This window comes from Ochotona princeps, chromosome 9, assembly GCF_030435755.1.
Source record: "Ochotona princeps isolate mOchPri1 chromosome 9, mOchPri1.hap1, whole genome shotgun sequence".
In the NCBI taxonomy this organism is placed as follows: domain Eukaryota; kingdom Metazoa; phylum Chordata; class Mammalia; order Lagomorpha; family Ochotonidae; genus Ochotona; species Ochotona princeps.
In genome coordinates, this window is record NC_080840.1 from 65,362,453 (window position 1) to 65,385,092 (window position 22,640).

Genomic DNA, 22,640 nt, shown 5'->3' on the forward strand with positions numbered 1-22,640 from the left:
ACATGCAAATACATGTTTGTGCTAAAGAACTAAGGAAGTACAACTTCATGAAAAAAATTTCTGGTAAGTCTGCTTAGTAGAGATCATCTTGACTATTTTACTGTTTCTATTCTTTCCATATGTAAATCCACCTGACTTATAAACCACACTGCTTTGTAACCCGCTTCTTTTAATTAGTGGTATGTTATGAATGTTTTTAATACTCTTCTGCAATATACCAGTTTCAAAAAACACTTTTCTTCCCCCTTTCGCAAACAGTATTTAAGAAATCTCCGTAACACTGGAAACTTTGTGTTGAAGTTTTTGTAATAACTTGCCTGTGTATTTGTTGAGCTAAATCCTTACGTATCACGTCTGCATTTTGTTTACAGAAATGACAGCACTGCTGAGTTCATTTCCACATGCCATAATGAAAGTGCCAAGAAGAAAAATCCTGACTCCATATAGTGCCTTCTAATAGCTAGAATTATTTTTTTCTTGATTACTGGTGACAAGGAAAAATGACATTAAACTTTTTCATTGTATAGTCTGAATTTTCCTTCCACTTTTGCTTTAAATATTAAATGTTACTGAAATAAGAACAAAACTCTAGGATGACAAAAACATAATTAATTGTCTGTGGTAACAAATGACTTACAGAATGAAAAACAAATTAACTGGCTGAGGCACCCAGGGCCATCAGATCTACCTCCATGGTGCTTGTCTCCATGGCACATACAATCAGGAGGTTCTGGTCTTCTAAACCTATTTCTTTTCAAGGCTGCATTTTATTTATTTAAAAAACAGAGTTCCAGAGAGAGATAGATTTTCCATTCACTGTTTCACTCCGCCCAAATGCCACAACAGTTGGAGGTGGTCAGCATGAAGCCAGGAGCCAAAAGCCTCTTGAGGGTCTCCCACATGGGTGCAGTGACCTGAGCACTCTGGCCATTCTGCACTGCGTTCCTGGGTACATGAGCTGGGAGCTGGTTAGGAAGTGGAGCGGCTGGGACTCACACCAGCACCCACAGGCGATGTGGGCATTACAGGCAGCCCCTTTGCCAGCGATGCACAATACCTACTCTAATTTTCTTGTCTAAGCCTGTCTCCTTCTCAGTAACCTAGGGAGTGGTGTTGGGGAGTACTGATCCCCCGGGTGGCTGCATTTCGAAATGGGACCAGAGAAGGGTCACAGGGTGAGGCCTTTATCTGATCGAACAGAGACATGCCTGGCGTGATGGCTCAATGGCTATATACTCACCTTGCAAGTGCTGGCATCTTTTTTTTTTTTTTTATTATTATTTAACTTCATTAATTACATTGTATTATGTGACACAGTTACATAGATACTTGGGTTCTCCCACCCCTGCCCAAACCCTCCCACCATGGTGGATTCCTCCACCTTGTTGCATAACCACAGCTCAAGTTCAGTTGAGATTCCCCCATTGCAAGCATACACCAAACATAGTAGTGCTGGCATCTTATATGGGTGCCGGTTGTGTCCTGGTTGCTCCACTTCCCATCCAGCTCCCTGCTTGTGGCCTGGGAAACTAGCAGAGGGCAGCCCAGAGCCTTGGACCCTGCACCCGTGTGGGAGACTCAAAAGCTCCTGGCTCTGGATGGGCGCAGCTCTGGCCATTGAGGCCATTTGGGGAGTGAACCTGCGGATGGAAATCTGACTTTCCTTCTCTTTGCAATTCTGATCTGCCTTTCAAATAAAAAATAAAGAATTAAAAAAAGAAAAACCTACTAGCATGTCTAAGCTAACACAAAAAAGAGATGATCTGAATACACAGTAAGATGGCAATTTCCCCAGGCCAGAAGAGGCTTCTGAAGGAACCTACCTTGCCAGCACCTTGATTCTGATTTCCTAGGCTTCATACTTTTAAGAAAATAATTTTAATCCACTCAATTTGTGGCATTTTATTCTAGCAGTTCCCCCCCGTAGTTAACTCTCCAAATGGCCACAATGGCTGAAATTGGAAACCAACTCAAATGTTGAGGGGAAGCAGACACCCAAAACCTTAAGACCTTAAGCCATCACTATTACCCTCCTGCCTTCTTGGGTCTGCACTAACAGGAGCCTGGAGTCAATACTGAACTCAGGTATTCTGATGTGGGATACAGGCATTTTAATGGGTAGGCTATATGCCCTTTCCTGTGCTTGTCTTCTTATAGGAAATTTTTCCTAAATGACTTCTGTATATGTCATTGGCTGTAATTATGACTCAGGCTCAAATTTAACTGTGAGGGAAGCTGAGAAAACAAACATTTAGGAGCTGGCATTGCGGTACAGCGGGTTAAGTCACTGCCTCCAGTGCTGGCATTCCATATGAGCACAGGCTGGATTCTATATCGCTTCACTGTCAATCCAACTCTGTACTAATGTGCCTGGGAAAACAGCAGAGTCCCACATACTTGGTCCTTTGTCATCCACATAGGATATTCAGATGGAGCTCCTGGCTCCTGACTTCCACATGGCCCGGCTCCAGTCATTGTGATCATCTGTGGCATGGACCAGTAGACTCTCTCTCTATATAACTGTCTTTGACATATATAAGTAAATTAAGAAAAACAAAAAGGAAACCAAGAATTTAGTTTTTCCAAATTTTCTCTTGGAGGTGACAAAACAGAAAAGGAATGCAAACACCTGTTGGGTTAGCCAGTGAAGAATCCGATCCCTGCAGGAACTCCAAGCGTGGATCGGCAGGTTAGCCAGTGAAGAATCCGATGCCTGCAGGAACTCCAAGCGTGGATCAGCAGGCCAGCTAATCTGAAGGACCCTGCTGAGGCCCAGGCTTCATAACCCAACTGGGCTTCACAGTTCACATTTTAGTGACCGACTGTAGCTACTCATGGACCAACACTATCTACCTGGATTACCATGCTAAGGTTGCAAATGCTGTATTACGGTATTTAAGGTTTATACCGATTTCCACCAGCACTTATGACAACAAAGCACTACTTTATGTTTTTATTGAGTATATATTAGCTGCATTTTGCATTTTGTTTTGTGCAGGGAAGACACTGGTCTACTTTTCTGTAAACATTAACTCTAAGAAAGTGGCACATAAGGTCTGACTTAAAGTGAGGCTTTTGATGGAACCTGACTTTATTTGCAACTGCTCTGGAATAGTTTTATACCTTGTATCATTTTAAAGTCTCAGCCCATGTTCACTGGTCTTATTTCAAGGTTTTTGTTTTTTCATATACATATACATAGCACGTTTAAAATAAGAACAAGTCAACTGTTTTACTGCTTTGGAGATCAAAGAAAATGTTCTCCTGTGAGGTACTGTACCATGTAGTAGCTATGAGCCTTAAAAATACACCTATTGAAACACAAGTTACTGACGCATGCCCTCTGTTCCCTACTGGAAGCACTGCCAGTTGAAACAGATCACACAGACGATTCATCCGAGGCACACTTCCCTAAGTCACCGTGTGCTAAGAGGCTAATCTCAGCCAATAGGCAAATAAAATAAATCTTACATGCTAACTTCCACAGTTGTACTACCTATATATATGAACTTAAGAAAAGTTAAAAGTCATCCACAAAGTGTTTTCCGCTTCTGTTACATCCTATATTTTATTAATGTTGGTCACATTTGAAGTGCACTGCCTCTATTCACAAAAGCTTTAAAAATGGTAAAATGTAAACTTAAAAAGATCACAGACTCACTTCACGTTTGTGAAATGCAGTACACTGATCGTCATGGAAGCCAGGGAGGACACTGAAACAGGAGGGGAAAGATGGTATGCAACATGGGAACAACACAGCTACTGCTGCACTGAAAAATAATTTATTAACTGGATAGAACAGTGAGAGTAAAATGCATTATAAAAGTAAAAAAAGCTGAGTTCTTTCTCTGTATATATATATGTGTGTGTGTGGTTTGCCTAATCAGCACAGTTTTCTTTGCTCATTCAGAACTTTAAATACAATCCGAAAATCCAGATTTTAAAAGCATGTGACTCATTAGAAAACAGACTCACAGCACAATCTGGAATTTGACAAATCCTTGTTCCATTAGCATCAAGATGGTATTGATTTAAATGACCTTTCTTTATGAGCCTTCTGTGAAGCCTAGAATAATTTCAAAATGGATAAGCAGACCATTATAATATATTTATTTTTGTCAATAAGGACACTAAACACATTTTCAGGACATTATGTGAAAAAGTTTTTTTTTTTTTTGGTCAGGATGTTCCTGTACATTTTGGCAAAGACTTAGAAACTGTTGATGCTTTGTAAAAAGCTGTCTGTTTTTAGAATAAAGGTTACCAGAAGCCAATGAATCCACTGACCTTCGTCAGCAGAATTTTGAACAATGCACATGCTCACATGCATGCTGAGACACTGACAGGCTCTTAAGTAATAAAGAAAAAAAAGGAGATTGTTATTCTAGCTCCTCAGTTAAGTTTTGCTCACATTTTAAAAAGCATATCAACTGGGATTTAAAAATGCCACTGCAATTATAATGCATTTTAGTAGTAATATGCAAAACAGTAGAAATTGAAAATGAGTAACTTCATACTATAACAATGAAACAAGGCACTTTAACTGCACACATAGAGCTGAAAGAAGTATAATCATTTATTTTTCATAAAGCTGACTTAGAAGCCTGAGGAGACTTCTGTAAAATGGTAAAGGCACTACAGAATCCATTCTCCAATTCCATTTATTAAAAAATTCCACCAATTCCACTTGGCACAAACAAGTTTAATTATCATAAAGTGCATCACTTGGATAAATATATTTAAAAAAATTAGCCACAACACAATATTAACAACACCATCACATATACAGAAATAAAAATGCAATACAAGGAGTCAAGCTAGTATGGAACTTTGCAGTACGTGTGGCTCACTGGTTTTCGTGTAACTTTTGATTTGCCTTGATGTTATGATATATATTTAAAATAATATGCCTTGATTAGCAAAAAGAGGTAGTGTTCTCAAAGAGGCAAACTCGCTGAATTTGCAGGCAGAGAGCTAGGAGAAAGACTATGTGGCTCTACAGAATATTAATAAACTGGGACACATAGGATCTTGATATGAACAAGTCAGTTTTTAAAGTCCAGGCTAGTTGATCACATTAGCTACGTTGTTACAGGTCTTTCAAATAGTTTCCCTTTGGTGCTGCAGAGTCATCTCTTTTAAAATAACATTAATATTTCAAATAATCAATTTTTATTTAGAGGTGATAAACATTTAAAACACTATTCATCTTTATCTTTACTATGATGTTCACTGAATTCAACCATTAATAAGAATGCCATGTGAAAGCTATAAAAACACATGTATCACCCAGACAGCAACATGCAATTTCTAATATAACTGGTGATTTAACGTGTACACGTGTACACACACGAACTCATTTATGCACAAATGGGTTTTGAACAATATACAGGCAAAATACGATAATAATTTATGTACAATATTGAAGAATCTGGGCCATGGTAACAGAATTCTAAGTACATGTATTTCTTAGTGTATTAAATATGGGCCGGACAAAAAACAGCAGTGAATATATTTCCTATTTCGATAATTTAAAAGTGTTTCTTTATGTACAGTTATACGTATACATCCTTACTCTCGTAAGTAGCTCACAGTCCTTTTTCCGCTGTTTGCCGCTGGCTCCCAGGCTTGCCGAAGCGATACAACGGAGCAGCTGCGTGTGACCTCAGTCCTCTGCAGCGTTGTACGCCACTTCCGCCACTTCTATCTCTGATACTGCACTGTCAGGCTGACCAAGAGTTAAGCTCGGCTTACTGCCAGCTCTACAAAAAAAGACGAAAAAGGAAAAAGAAAAGAGGGAGAGAATATGTCAATCAATGAACTGAGTGCATGCATGCAATATACTATCTTTTCAAATCTTTTACGTAAAAAATACTTAATCAGAAATTTATTATTTTTGAGTTATTGTTAGTCAACACCTTTAGCAACATGTTTTTTTAACTTTTAGTTCTTCAAAACTACTATTCAACTTTCAAATCCAGTATATAAAAATATTTACCAACATGCAACTTGTTCTCATACTTAAAACTCAACCGTCACTGAACTAACAACTATCACGAATTATATGCAATAAAAATTTTATGTGCTGTCAAATACATTTTCTCTTGAATAAGTTGCAATTTTGTGTCCTACTTTTTGAATGGAATAATCTTGGTACTAAGGGAGCTTAGAGTAATTTAAGATTAAAAAAAAAAATTCAGTGAAATAACAAGGTGAGAGCCGAGTTACTTCAGACACGGCTTCCAAGTAATAACAAAATGGCCGACATCACATTCTTAGGGAGAACCTAGAACAGCTATAGTTCTTTTCCGATTCACAACACATTAACACTGATTTCACACAAACACATTCTATGGAGTATTAGAAACCCTTCCCTCCAATTATGTCAAAGCTAAAGCTCTAATAAACTAAGCATTACGTACCTAGGCTCTTCATCTAAGGCATCCTGACCACCCTTCAATGCAGAGGCCTCCAGCTTCAGGATCTGACTGCCTTCTGTTGTTGAAAGGTACAGCAGTGACTTTTCATGGTCTAGAGACAAAGTTCTAGAAGCATGGTAGAGCAAAGTTATTTTTTATGAATAAAAGAGGAATATGCTTAAGGTTGTAAATACTTGTACCTTCAGTAGTCTTTTGCTATTAAATGTAGTCAGACAGCTAATAAACAGTTAAGTCTGGAAATTAACAAATTTTATCTACCATTGTTATAAAATGGTTTTTAGCTTCAATTTCATATCTTTTGCTGACAAGGCAAACTATAGCTTTCAAATGTAAAAAGATGGTTTAAGGGAGGGAGACGCAGTTACCATTTTGTCAGGTTAAAACAAATGAGGTTGATGCTGTTGAATATCCAGAGGCTTATTTTTCTTAAGATTCCCATCCTTCCACTGCCTAGCATTCTAAGTAATCCAAAGATAATTTTCCCAGTTTACAGGAGGTATGTCAGCGTGTACAACTTTCAGAATCTGAGATTTCCTAAATCATATAAAAAGGTAAAGAGGATGTTTCCCCGAGTACTGAGAGTCTGGCTAGTTAGACGCAGGCATCACAGCACACCCACCTGACCCTGCTTGCTAGCGTGTCTATGTGAAGCTGCTGCTCATGGACCAGTTTCCTCAGCGACTCTATCTCCTTCTGTTTCTCAAGTAGTTCTTTCTGTAAATGGTAGTTAGTCTCTTCTAAAGTTTCACAGAAAGCCTTAAAGGAAAAGACAATGCAGAAAAATAAAGTTATTTATGCAATATCTTTCTGACTCTAGAAACAAAGAGAATTAAAATACATATACAGCAGAAAAGACTTGCTCTACTCTTTTCTTTTTAAAAGATTAATTTCATTTTTACTTGAAAGGCAGACTGCTACATACAAAGGGGAGACAAATCTTCCATCTGCTGATTCATTCCCCAAATGGCTATATTAGTCAGAGCTGAGTTGACACCAGGAAAACCAGGAGTTAGGAGCTTCCCCTGGGTCTCCCATGTAGGTGCAGGGCCCAAGGACCTGAGCCTTCTTCCACTGCTTTTGCATGCCATAAGCAGGGAGCCGGAATGGAAGTGAAGCAGCTGGAACATGAACCAGTGGCCATATGCAATGCTGCCACCACAGACAGGCTTAGTCTATTATGCCACAGCTCCCTAACCTCATCTTTAAGTCCTTGCCTTAGCTCTTGCAGTCCACACATACAAGCAGGACTTATATCTACAGGTGTTTTCTGTCGAGAATTAGTTCAGTAGTAAGCTGCCATGACTGAAGTCTGTATGTTACAGTCATCCCCTAAATACAGAACTGGCAAGAAAATAATTCCCCTTACCCTATTTTTGCTCAGTTCTGTATGGCTACATTTAAAACAGCTGAGACCATGTGTTAGCTCAGTGTTGGAAGGCTGCAAAAGAGTTCTTTGACCCCATTCAACAGTGCTGCTAAATTATCACTCAAAACTAAAATCTTATTTTTTTTTTTTACCCTGGAAGATAACTAGTTAGTTCAGTAACTAAATGCAAAATCATAGTATCACAAAGAAAGATCCATGGAAATATCTGACCACTTACCCTGAAAAAGCTTTCTGATCTATGTAGTCAGTTAATTATTCCAAGTTACCCCACTAAAGGCCGTGAGCGAAGCCTTGCTGTTTCCTCTACTTGAAGCCCTCACCCTGTGAAAATCTTCTACACTATGATGCTACCGCTGCCCCTAAGCCAGCAGGTGATCTGTGATTCCTACACACACACACACACACACACACACACACACACACACACACACACACACACTCACCCCTACCACTGCCCCTAAGCCAGCAGGTGATCTGTTATTCCTACACACACACACACACACACTTCCTCACTTCCAAAATCCCAGCTGCATTTGTATGTGTTAGGTTAAGCTCGATCTCCTGAAAGTGTATCTTATTACCTAATACTCTTTCCCCCTCTTCTTCTGACCTTTATATTTCTAAACTTGTTTGAAGTAAACCTTAAAAGTATAAATTACCTTCACCACCCACTTGATCATGTCCCTGTAGCTCCTGATTCATCTTTATCCTTCTAAAATGAATCAAATTTAGGACAGAGCTCCACTGTTCTTGTTAATCTCCAGCTTAGCTCCTTCCTGATTACACAGACATTATGCAAATACCTATTGATCCTCCTGAACTGAATGGGCTAACAGTAAACACAAACAAAACAAAACAAAAACACAACCCACATTCCTAAGGGATGAGATGTTTTGCTGTAGTGCTCAAGATGCAGCAGGGAGATGACACCCCATCCAGGTACTCCTGGACCTGGCTCCAGCTCTGCCTGACTTGAGCACGCCCCCGCCCCCGTGTGCACTCTGGGAAGCAGCAGCTTTCCCACACGGGAGCCCCAGGATTGAGTATTCCTGCCTATGGACGTTGGCCTTGGCTGCTGTGGGTGTCTGGAGAGAGAGCCAGTAGATGGGAAAAAAAAATCTCTGCTTCTTTCTTTCAAATAATACAGTGAATCAAACAGAAATGCAAATAAAGTAAAAAACAAACAAACAAACCACACACACACACACAAACCCCAAAAATCCCTTCCAAGGGAGCATGGGATCTGTTATCCAATCCTTGAGGCATGCCGCTGACTCCTCCTATTTTCCTGCTTTGCATAGTGCAAGGGTAACTCAGCTTTTCTATTGTCCATTTCTCTCCTTCATAACACACTGATGCTGTTTTTTTTGTCATTTTCTGTGTCCACTTCCATCGTAATGAAGTCTTTCTAAACCATCAGGAAACTAACTGGTTTACCTCTATTCTCACTGGCGCTTTGCTAATCCAAGTTGGGACTCTAACAGTGAATCTGAGCATGTCACTGGTGACTCATCCCTGCGTACAGGACAAGGTCAAGCACCCGACCTGGGTAAAAACATCCCTTTATAATGTGATACAGGTTTTTCACCCCAGCTACACAGCTTGCTCCATTATGTGCCTTCTTCAGGTCCTTCACACACCCCATGTTCCAACAAAACTTCTTCTAATATCACTAATATTTTTACATTGGACAGCAGTATGCTACTTGAATTACTTTGTGACTGGTTCTCTCACCTAAACATACAAGATCTTAAACATTCCCTCATTAAAAGATATGAACATATTCCCATCTTTATGGGAAAAAAATGGTTTTCATACATTTGATCTACCATCATAGCAAAAAAAGAATAACTGACATCAATAAAATTACACTAAAGTAAATATTAAAATGGTGTGGGCATTAAAGACTCAAATATCAAAACATATTTACTGGAAGAACGATTAAATTGCATTTTAGGAAAAAATTTAACTGAATCATAAAAGAATGAGATGGAAGAAGAGATGGCAGATAAAGGGAAAGTGTTAAACACCAAGGTCAATGAAGAGGAGACTGACTGTACGGGATGTCATGACAGCTAATCTCAGGGAGAGCTGTAAACAACTTGATTCTAAAATACTAAATCACTATGGCCATTAGATAAAGGATGATAACTACAGAATTTAGAAACCATGAGTAGAAGAAAATGGGAAAAAGACTTGTAAAGTAACATAAGGAAAGGAATGAGAAAAAATCAGTATTAGACTCAAGTGGGAAGGGGAAGTGTTGAAGTGTAGAAGTTGCCACTTTTATGATTCACTCCCCAAGTGACTGCAATGGGCAGTGCTGCACCGATCCAAAGCCGGGAACCAGGAACCTCTTCCAGCTCTCCCACACGGGTGCAGGGTCCCAAAGCTTTGGGCCGTCCTCGACTGCTTTCCCAGGCTACAAGCAGGGAGCTGGATGGGAAGCGGAGCTGCCGGGATTAGAGTCAGCGCCCATATGGGATCCCGGGGCGTTCAAGGCTAGGACTTTAGCCGCTAGGCCACGCCGCCGGGCCCGAAGTTGCCACTTGTAACACTGACATCTGTATCAGCGTGCCAGTGAAGTTCTGATCTAGCTTCCTGATAAGACATTGGAAGATGGCTTATGTAGTTGGGTTCCCTGCCCTGTAGGAAAATGGGTGGAGCTCCTGACTCCTGGTTTTAGCCTGGCTAAACCTGGCTGTTGTGGCAATCTGGGAATGAACCAGCAGCTAGAAGCTCTCTTGCTTGCTTGCTTGCTCTCTGTCTCTCCCTCACTCTGCCTTTCAAAAAAAAAAAAGTTGAGGTGGGAGAGGATGTTTAGCTTACTGGGAAAGATGGCAGTGAGGATGTAAGCAGCCCACATAGGAGTGCCTACTTCCAATGCCAACTGCACATTGGACTCTGTTTCCTGCTGTGCAGACTGTGGGCAACTTGGGTGGGTTCCTGCCACCCATGTCAGGAACCCAGACTGCATTCCTGCCTCATTAGCCAGAGGTCATTTCCGGCATTTTGGGAATGAACCAATACAGATTCTAGTCAAATGAATAAATAATGCATTTTCAAAAAGTGGGGTAACTGACAGGCATAAAGTGGCAGAAATGAACACAAATATGCTTGGAATTCCTATCAGATTAACCCACCAATGAGAAACACCTTTTCCCCACACCTGTCTCAAAGACCAAAAATACAATTCTATGATATTTACAGAAGACATATTTAAAATATAAACATTAACTTACATTTGTCAGGCAAATGTTTTCACCTCCTCCCCATGCAGAGTTTTAATTGTCTTAATAGCTGATCCCTGCACCTCAAGGTGCCTGGCAGGTGGACACCAAGGATGCTGTTTCCACAATGTACAAGTCTATTTTCCAACCGAAGAATAACTCAGCACAAATACCAATACTATGGAGGCTAGGAAACCTTAACTTAAACCAACTTCCTTTCTCTTATTTTGGGGTTGGGGGCAGAGGATGGTATGTGAGCAAGAGGCCCACAGTAGACAAAGAGATGGGAGAGTATACAGCAGAAACCAAAAGTTGCTTGATACATGACACATATTTGAAAATGATCTTAATCTTCAAAGCATTCGTTGGCCATGACCAGAGTAAATTTTTTCTTAAAAGATTTCTTTTACTTATTTGAAAGACCCAAAGCCAGAGGTCAGAAGCTTTACTGGGTAAAGCTTCAGAAGATTTACTGGGGCCCAAGGATTTGGGTCATATTCTGCTGCACATGAGCAAGGAGCTGGATCAGAAGTGGAGCAGCCGGGGGTCAAACCTGTGCCCATATGGGATGTCAGCATTGCAGGCGTCAGCTTAACACATTATGCGACATCATAGACAAACCTTACTAAATTGAGGTATTTAAGTAAAAATTCTGAGCAAATATTAGCTAAAAATTAAGCTGTGCAAAAATAGAAAATTTGAAAGGCAAATTTGCAAAAAGAAAGCAAGTAGACAATTTTGTATATATACTTAATTTATTTGTGTGTGTGTGTGTATATATATGTATATATATATGAAATTTATTTGAAAAGGAGAGTTTTAAAGACAGATGGAAGGACAAAGACATATTCCATCTTCAGGCTGTAATGGCTGGGACCGAGGCTGGGCGAGGCCAAAGCCATGAGCCTGGAACGTGATCCAGGTCTGCCATTGGGGTAGCAGGGCTCAAGCACTTGCGTCATTTCCTGTTGCCTTCCCAGGTGCATAGATAAGGCACTGGGAGGGCAGCAGAACAGCTAAGACTTGGACAGGTGCTCCTAGGAGATGCCAGAAGTGCAGGTGGCAGTTTACCTCCCTGAGCCACAACACCTGAAGGAACTTAAAAACCAGACTTAAAGGACAATTATAACAATTAAGCAAATATAGAACTTCAGTAGAGAATGACCAAAAAAAAAAAAAAAAATGTGGGGGGTGGGTACCACACAATGACTCAATCGGCTAATCCTTATTCGCAAGCGCTGGCATTCCACTTGGGTATAGGTTTGAGCCCCAGCTGCTCCACTTCCCATGCAGCTCCATGTTTATTGCCTGGAAAAGCAGAAGAGGTTGGGCCAAAGCCTTGGGACCCTGCATCCGTGTGGGAGACCCAGAAGAAGCTCCTGGCTCCTACTTTGGATGAGCCCAGCTCCAGCTGCTGCAGCCATTTGGAGAGTGACCCATTAGAGGGATGCTACACTACATTAGATCTGACAGAAAAATCAGTCACTTAACACAAAGAAAGAAATTATCCAATATGCAGAACAGAGGAAAACATAATTGAAAAATGAAAAGCATTTCATACATGATGCAACTCTTCTGTTGTGCCAGAAAATCCTAGAAGGGAAAGAAAAAGAGATTGGGAAAAAAGGTGAAAGAAATAGTGACTAACAAATTTCCCAAGATGATGATAAGCATTAATCTACCAAGTCCAAAAGGCTCAATGAAGCCAAGCATGAAAATATGAGAGCCTCACATCACCCCAAAGACAGAAGATGCTGAAAGAGGCTAAGGCAAAATGACTGACCGCATACACAGAAATCGTAACACATTTAGTGATTACTTTTCATCAGAAATAGTGGAAGGCAAAAGGCAATGAGATGACTTATTCAAAGTGCTAGAAAAAAATTGGAATGCGTTGCCAGCATGCCTGCCTTGTAGGAAGTACTAAAGGAGGACCCTGATCCTGAAAGGAAGTGGTACTTATGATAACAACAATCCACTGGGAGGAATAAAGAGCCAGAAATAGTAAATAGGCAGATTAATATAAAAGCTTATGAATCCCTTTTTCTTCATTGTTTCTTATGCTCTTTAAAAGACAAAGGATTGGGGCTCGGTCTGAGCACAGTAAGCTAAGATTCTGCCTGTGGTACCAGTATCCCATGTGGTGCTGGTCCCTGTCCCAGCTGCTCTAGCTCCGAGCCAGCTCCCTGCACATAGCTGGGAAAGCAGCGGAAAACTGGCCAAGTCCTTGGGCCTTTGAACCCAAATGGGAGACCTGGAACAAGCTCCTGACTCCTGGCATCAGATTGGCTTAGTTCTGACGGTTGTGGCCATTTGGTGAGTGAACCAGTGTACGTATTTTTTACCTATTCTTATATTTTCTTGGATGAATTATCTATTCAAATTAATTGGGGATTATTTGTCTCTGTATTCCTTCTTTTTGCAAATTTGCCTTTCAAAAAATAAAATAGACCTTTTTTAAAAAAGACAAAGGATTGTATAATCCAAATAAATAACCATTACAACTATAATTTTGGGCCTATATAAGGATGTAGCATATATAATGACGCTGATACACACAAAAGAAGCAGGGAGGGAAGGTCATATTTGAACCAGGCTTATATTGCAATGAAATGAGATACTATTCTAGTAAACTAAGTATCACACTGACAGAAAGGCCAGCAGAAACATGGATTAGAATTCAGATTCTGGAACTAAACTTTCTTTTAGGATCATTTGATTTTTTAAAAAGATTTATTTTTTATTGGAAAGACAGATATACAGAGAGGAGGAGAGACACGGAGGAAGAGCTGTATGCTGGTTCACTTCCAAAGTGGACGCATCGGCTGGAGCTGAGCCAATCCAAAGCCAGGAGCCAGGAGCTTCTTCCAGGTCTCCCACTCAGGGGCATGGTTCCAGGCTTTGGGCCGTCCTCAACTGCTTTCCCAGGCCAGAGGCAGGGAGCTGGATGGGAAGTGCGGCTGCCAAGATTAGAACCAGCGCCCACATGAGTTCCCAGTGCATGCAAGGTGAGGACTTTAGCCGCTAGGATACCGCACCAGGCCAGGGTCATTTGATTTTGAAAACTGTGTCATCACAATGGTTCTAGAACATTAGGCATAGATAGGAAACTATAGCTTCTTTGCTGCTTTATAAGAAAGGTAACTCAACAGGATCACAAATTTAAAAATAAGAGCAGAAAATTTAAAACTTTGAGAAAAAAGTTATATGGAAAAAAATCACTATGATCATGAATAAAGGGCAGCTTTCTTAAGGTAGAGCACCAAATACATAAGCCATGTGATAAAATGAACTTTATTAAAATTAAAAATGCATTTCATAAAATATTATTTAGAAGATGGGGCCCAGTGTAGTAGCTTAGTGACCAAAGTCCTTACCTTGCATGCACCAGGATCCCATATGGGCACTGGTCCTAATCCTGGTGGCCCCAGTTCCCATCCAGGTCCCTGCTTGTGGCCTGGAAAAGCAGTCAAAGACGGCCCAAAGCCTTGGGACCCTGCATCTGCCTGGAGACCTGGAGGAGGCTCTGGGTTCCTGGTTTCAGATCAGCTCGGCTCCAGGCATTATGGCTGCTAGGGGAATGAATCAGCAGATGCAAAATCTTCCTGTCTTTCCTCCTCTCTGTTTATCTGACTTTCCAATAATAAATAAATCTTTAAAAAAATATATTATTTAGAATATGAAAAGAATCAGAGTAGGAGAAAATATAAACCTGATAAAGGACTTATATCCAAAATAAGTAAGTTTTATATATCAATTAGACAAATAACCCCAACTAATTTGAATAGATCATGCATCAAAGAAAACATAAGAATAGCTAAAAAATACATGGAAAGGTGATTTTTTGATTAGTGGTTTTTAAGATGGTAGAATAGGGTGGGGATACGTTTAAACAGATGGAGAAGGATTAGCCGAGTTGAAGTAGAGAGGGCACAGATCTCAAGAATAGGATAGGACAGGGCCACTGCAGAGGGCCACCTGCACACCCGTGGACACATGGAAGCAGCAAAGACAGTGCGACAATGCTGCAGTGAACAGCTCTCCAATGGCGACTGGAGCTCCACGGCCCTAGAACTGCAGGTCCTGCTGACGTGCCTTCAACCACCATGAGCAGAGGTGGAGTGGAGAGTCCAAGTAGTTGCATAAGGGAACAGGGTGAATTTCATGAGTCAGACCCCCACAAGTGACATGTTGGGCCTCCTTTTGTTACCTGGGGCAAAGGCTCTGGTGGTGGGGCACGGGCGGGACAACAGCAAGTTGTGCATGTGCTGGGCCAGGAGAGAACTCACTTCTGCTTCAACGCATTGCAAGGGTACAACCAGGAAAACAATATTGACTTGGCATCCCCTGGGCTCCATCAAAATAGAAGCAGGCTGCACCCAAACCTAACTGCCAGCAGGTTTGGGCAAGAGGAGGAAAGAAAAACCAATCTGTGCAACGGGCACCACTGCCAACCCTGTGATCCAGGTTAAAGTCCTGGCTGGTGTCTCCCTAAGCCTTGGCACTGCTATTATGTAAAGATGTCCCACTGACAGAAACAACAGTACCTACAAAAACCAAGAGCAAACATGGAGAACATCCCAATAAAATCACAAAAGTAGATTTAATCAAACGATGAAAAACTCATTGTTAAATGACAGGACCAAAATACTATCTATTGATATAAACCCCGAATGCAAATGACTCATTAATCAAATGTCATAGCTTTAGAAAACTGAATCAAACACCGAAATGCATCTATCAGTTATCTATAAGAAACACATCTACCTGGGCCCAGCAGTGTGGCCTAGAGGCTCAAGTCCTCTCCTTGAACGAGCAGGGATCCCATATGGGCGCCGGTTCTAATCCCGGCAGCTCCACTTCCCATCCAGCTCCCTGCCTCTGGCCTGGGAGGCCAGTAGAAGACAGCCCAAAGCCTTGGTACCCTGCACCCACATGGGAGACCCGGAAGAGGTTCCTGGTTCCCGGCTTTGGATCGGTGTAGCACCGGCCGTTGTAGTTACTTGGGGAGGGAATCATCGGACGGGATATCTTCCTCTCTGTCTCTCCTCCTCTCTGTATACCTGACTTTGTAATAAAATAAATAAATCTTTAAAAAAAAAACACATCCTACTGACAAAGATATGTGGAAACTGAAAGGGAAAGAAAAAGATTACATTATTTCCAGCTACTGGAAAGGAAAAATGAACTGGTATGGCTATTCTTACATCAGATAATGTAGACACTGATATTAAAAGCATAAAAACAAATGAAAAAGGACACCACATAGTGATCAAGAGATCCATTTAACAAGAAGAAATCACCATAAAAAATAATTATGCACCAAATGTCAGGACACCTAGCTACACACACACACACACACACACACACACACACACACACACAAATGGGGGCCTGGTGCAGTAGCCCAGTGGCTACAAGTCCTCGCCTTGCACACGCCAGGATCCCATATGGGCGCTGGTTCTAATCCTGGCAGCTGCACTTCCCATCCAGTTCCCTGCCTCTGGCCTGGGAAAGCAGCTGAGGACAGCCCAAAGCCTTGGTACCCTGCACCCACATGGCAGACCTGGAAGAGCTCCTGGCTTTGGATTGGTGCCACTCTGGTTATTGAGGTCACTTGGGGAATGAATCATTGGACAGAAAATCTTCCTCTCTGTATATCTAACTTTCCAATAAAAATAAAATAAATCTTAAAAAAAAAATCACACCATGCTTCTTTTTACACTACCATGGATTGAAACTGGAGACCCTCAAGTCAAGATACTCCAGAAGATATGCAAACTCCTGGGGATAGCAACATGCTGCTGAATGAAAAATGGGTATAGAAGAAATGAAAGAGGAAATAAAAAAATTGCTTTCAATGAATGAAGGCATCAACACAATGTATCAAAACTTATGGTATACAATCAAGGCAGGGTTAAGAAGAAAGTTCATTTCAATCAATGTTTATGTCAAGAAATTAGGAACATACCAAATAAAAGGGCTAGTCCTATATCTGAAGGAGCTAGAAAAACAGCAAGCAGTCCCAAGATTAGCAGGAAAAAATGAAGTAATTATAACAGGGGAGAAAATACACCAAATAGAGACCAAAACAACAATATATGTGATTAATCAAAGACGTGCTTCTTTGAGAAAGTCAACAAAACAAATTCCCTGCTTGCCTAACTGATCTGAAAAAAGGAGGGAGAAGATACAAAGAGAATCAGAGATGAAAAAGCAAATATAACATTAGATATCTTGGACATACATAGTATAATCAGGAGCTGTTACAAGCAAATATATGCCAACAGATCGGAAGACCCAGAAGAAATGAATAGATTTTGAATACAATCTACCAAATTGAATCATGAGGCAATTAATCTTTTTTTTTAAAAAGATTTATTTATTTTTATTACAAAGTCAGGTATACAGAGAGGAGGAGAGACAGAGAGGATGATATCCCGTCCGATGATTCACTCTCCAAGTAACTACAACGGCCAGTGCTGCGCCGATCTAAAGCCGGGAACCAGGAACCTCTTCCGGGTCTCCCATGCGGGTGCAGGGTACCAAGGCTTTGGGCTATCCTCGACTGGCCTCCCAGGCCAGAGGCAGGGAGCTGGATGGGAAGTGGAGTTGCTGGGATTAGAACCGGTGCTCATATGGGATCCCTGCTCGTTCAAGGCGAGGACTTGAGCCGCTAGGCCATGCAATTAATCCTAATAGACCTATAACAAGGCTGGAGTTTGAATCAGTAATTAAATCTCTCCCAAAAAAGAGAAGCGCTATACCAGATGGCTTACACTGCTGAATTCTACCAGACATTTCAATAACTTATCCCAATCCTTCACAGGCTATTCAAGACAGAGTTTAAAGCAATCCTTCCAAACTCCATGATGTCAATTTCACCTTAATATCAAAGCAAGATAGAAACAACAGAAATACAGAAGTTCAGACTAACATCCCTGATGACCATAGACGAAAAAATCCTCTAAAAAATACCAGCTAACAGATTCCAGCAGTACATCAGATCATTCATCCAGAAGAGTTGGGATTTATCTCTGGCATGTAGAGACGGTTTAACATATACAAATCAATAAATGTGATTCATCATATTAACACACTGCAAAATAAAAAAACATATAATCATCTCAGTAGATGTAGAGAAAGCATTTGATAAAATCCAATATATTTCATGCTAAAAACCCTTAACAAGATAGGCTTAAAAGGAACATTCTACACCTACATTCTACAACAAAGCAATTTAAGAAAAACCCAATGCCAGCATCATACCAAACGAGGGAAAGACTGAAAGCTTTCCACTAATATATGGAACTTGACAAGGATGTCCATTTTCACCAACTATCCAACATAGAACTGCAAGTCCTCACTAAATGTTCTAGGGAAGAAAAAGAAATTAAATGAATTCAAACTGAAAATGAGGAATTAAAATTATCTCTGTTTGCAGATGATATGATTCTAAACACAGGAGAACCAAACAACTCAATCAGGAGACTAGTGAAACTCCTAAGAGAGTCTGGCAGGGTACCGGGATGCAAAAATAATGAACATGAATCAATGACTGATGCATAAATAATTTCCTGGCTGAGAAGGAACTTGTAAGTACAGTCCTTTAAAATAATGGAGAAAAATATTAACTACCTTAGAATAAACCTAAACAAAGATGTGCAAGATCTGTATGATGAAAATTATAAAACATTAAAAATAGAAGAAAACATTAAAAGTTGGAGAAATTTATCTTGTTCTTGGATTGGTAGGATCCACATTATCAAAATGTCCATTTTACTGAAAGTAATACAGAGATTCAGTGTGATACCAATCAAAATCCCAATATTCTTATTAGAAATAGAAAAGATGATACAAAAGTTCATCTGAAGACACTAGAGACCATAAACAGCCAAAGCTATCCTGAAGAACTAAAATCAAGCTGGAGGAATCACAATTAGACCTCAAGACATACTAGTAGGCAGTGGTAACCAAACCAGTTTGGTAGCGGTACAGAAACAAAGAAGACCAATGGAAGAGAACAGAAATCCCAGAAGTGAGTCTGCACATGTATGGCCAACTAATCTTTGTCTAGAGAACTGAAAATAACAAAGGAAAAATTTTGGTCTCTTCAACACATGCTGATGAGACAATTAGATAGCAGCCTACCTGTCACCTTAGATAGCTCTAAATAAACCAAGGACCTAAATTGGTACCCAGAAACCAGCAAACTATAAGAGGAAAACATAGGAGGTAATCTCCAAGATAGAGGAATTGGGAAACTTCTTAGAAAAGTCACCAAAATCATAGGCAGTCAAAGCCAAAGTAAACAAACGGCATTACATGAAATTAAGAAACTTCTGTACAACAAAGGAGATGATCAACAAAGTGAAAAAGCAACCAAGAGAATGGGAGACAATCTTTGCACACTGCACAACTGATAGGGGACTAATATCCAGGATTTACAAACAGCTTCAGAAACTCAACAGTGAAACAGATAACTCTGTGAATAGGCAAAGCAAATGAGTAGGCATTTTTCAAAAGAACAAATTCAAACGGCTAATAGACATGAAAAAATGAAACTGTGCTACACACTATATGGAACTCTACTCAACCATTAAAAAGAATGAAATTCTGCCACTTGCAACAAAATGGTCCCAGCTGCTCAGTGAAGTAAGACAATCCTAAAAGGATTATAAATATCACATGTTCTTTCTAAGGTAAAGATACAAATACAAGATCAACAGGTCTATAGGTAACCATGTATATACATAAATTCACCTAGAGGAACTGTATAACAATGGAGACTAGCATACTGAGAAGACACATTACAGTATGTCCTGAATAAAAGATGGACTCCCAATGAAACTGTTAAGAATATCTTCGTAATAGGATGCTAGTTTTTCTACCATTGTCTAAACCTACAATGTCACGATACACTTAGATTGAAGAATGATGGACTTGTGACTGTTGTTGAAGGACTATACTATTGTAATAACGAAATCAATGGGGAAAGGGGAATTGGAAGTTTGGAAGGATAAATCCACGAACCTATGGAAATGTATTACAAAAAAATAAAACTAAAAAAAAAGGTGATTAGTGTAAATCATTAAGGAAATGAAAATTAAAACCATAATAAAACTACATACCCATGAGAATGGTTATAATATACAAAAACCAGATAATACCAAATGGGGACATGGAAAAACTGATTACTAGCAGGAATGTAAAATGATAAATCCGCTTTCAAAACAGTTTAGCCATTTCTTTAAACAGTTAAGCACAGAAGGCTGGTGCTGAGGTACAAAGTGTGAAGTTGCTGCCTGAGGCGATGCACCTATATGGGTTTGGGGTGGAATCTCAGCTGCTCCACTTCTAGTCTAGTTACCTGGTAGAGTTCCTGAGAAAGCAGTGGAGGATGACTCAAGTCCTTGGGCCCCGACCCATGTGGTAGATCAGGAAGAAGCTCCAGACTCCTGGCTCCAGACTGGCCTAGCTCTGCCCATTACTCCAATTTGGGGAATGAACCAGCTGATGGAAGATCTCTTCCAATGTGTCTCCCTCTCTTTATAACTCTGCCTTTCAAATAAATTAATTAGTCTTAAAAAAAAAGAGGCAAGCCTAAATGTGCTAGATAATTAAATAATTTCACAAGGATAACTCCAAGAGAAATGAAAACACATGTTACACACAATTTCCATAATACTCATATTCAAGGAATTCTGGCAGGCACCCAGTATACACCGCAAACTATGTACGTGAAACGCATATGTGAAAGATTAGTATTGTGTACTAATTGCATGCACATACATACAGTATGACTATTTATAAGAAGTATTCAAAGAAGGCAAAAAGTAGATTACTTATTACCTTTTATGAGTGTAGAGTAACTGAAAATGATTTATGGAAATTTTGTTTTTGAAGTAATGGGAATGTCCTAAAATTGAATTATGGTGATGTCAGTATAGCTCTATATATTTGCTAAAACTTAATAAATTGTATTTACAATAGATTAGCAAATACCCAATGGGTAAATTTTATGAGTATGAATTTGACTCCAAAAAAATTGCTTTAAAAAAGTTTTGGCATTCTCAATAGCGAAAGAACTGACCAGGCTCAACGGAAAACATCAGAGATCTATCTGTTCCATTAACACATAATAAATACTTGGAAGAAAACTCTCTACTCTAGTTAACCTATTATTACTAATCTGTTCTGTAAATCTAGACTACTATTTCAAGAAACAGTTCACCTTAGCACATCAATTAACGCAAGCTGAGGAGCATCAAACAAGCACTGAACTGCTAAGGAGACAATCAGTTTCAGCTCCAAAGCTAAGTTTTAAATTTGACTTTACTTGTTGGTGCCTTGACTTTACTTGTTGGTGCCTTGATACTTAACGTCAGCCCATAAATAGTTCTACTGGTTATTGTAAAAATAAGTTCACTTTATATTTGTGTAAATGGTAAAAATAAAGAATGTAGAGATTAATTTTAAAGCATCCCTGATTATATGACATGAATTTTTTCAGTGAACTAAGTCACTTTTTTTTTCAATGAAAGAAACCTTTGACTCAAAACCTAAAAGCTTTCTGGGTAAATGTACCACAGTCTGCAATTGTATTTTACATTTGCTATTTGATTCACGAAGCAAAGGGGTTACTGTACTACATCATGTGTTGCTTTTCATGTGACATAGAACACAGCACTTACCCTGCTTTCTTCTAGGCTATCAAATGGACCTGGGGGGTCATCCAGACAAAGAAATTCTCTCACTGCAAGGCTTTTCAAAGAAAAAAGAATTAGCTGGGACACAAGTGAGTTTACAAAAGAGAGCAAAAACCAAAAGTAACCCTGAAGCTATACAGTGTTTTAAACAAGTCGGTTTTGCTGACATGTCAAACTAGGTGGTTATGTGTTTTCACACAAGTAGCCCAATTATCAAAACTATGGAAATTATAATGATTTAAAGCTATTTTTTTCTAAGATGTTATGAACAGACTGTAAACTGATTGTTACGTATGAACCACAAGCCTAACCTTGCATTTTCACAGAAACATAAACCTGAACCACTTTAACAAAGTCATTATCCTTTTATGAATAAATAACACTTTTAAATAGTAATTTTTTTCTTCAGTGGATGCTTTTAAAATAAAAAGCATTTAGTATGAAACAAAGTATCTTTGAAATCATGCTTAGCATACTGATTTACTTAAATATTCCCTCAGTTCAAAAAAACCTGATCATCTCAAATTTTAAAACAAAAATTAAATAATATATTAGATATGCCTACACTTTCAAATTGTAAGACACTAGATAACTGTACTTCCTTTTAATAAAAATGCCCATTACCCAAAAACTCCATCAACTTGCTAAAAAGCAGTTTTGTACTATATAACAAAATATACCTGCTTTTAAAAAATTATTTTAAAAAGCTAGAGAAAATCTTGCATGCACACACATACTTGGTCATTTTGCAAATGATACTAAAGTTCAGAGAGGTAAAATGATTTGTCATACGTTGTCGTACAACGCAGTGGGAGAGCTGGGCCTTAGATCTGTCTTTTGAATGTAAATGTTATCTTATGTTTAGGTTCATTTG

At 39.5% G+C, this 22,640-nt stretch overlaps 1 protein-coding gene across 4 annotated transcripts in view; it reads right to left on the minus strand.

Moving 5' to 3' along the window:
- Positions 1-5,660: 5,660 nt before the first annotated feature.
- Positions 5,661-22,640, minus strand: part of SNX16 (sorting nexin 16) — a 41,131-nt gene continuing 24,151 nt past the window's right edge. For all 4 annotated transcript variants that reach the window (XM_058668765.1, XM_058668766.1, XM_036498438.2 and 1 more), the window contains 4 exons: positions 21,752-21,821; positions 7,060-7,196; positions 6,423-6,545; positions 5,661-5,762 (listed from right to left, as the gene is read on the minus strand). In XM_058668765.1, coding sequence (XP_058524748.1) covers positions 5,666-5,762; positions 6,423-6,545; positions 7,060-7,196; positions 21,752-21,821 — 427 coding nt within the window. In that variant the 3' untranslated portion in view covers positions 5,661-5,665. The remainder of the gene's footprint in view (positions 5,763-6,422; positions 6,546-7,059; positions 7,197-21,751; positions 21,822-22,640) is intronic.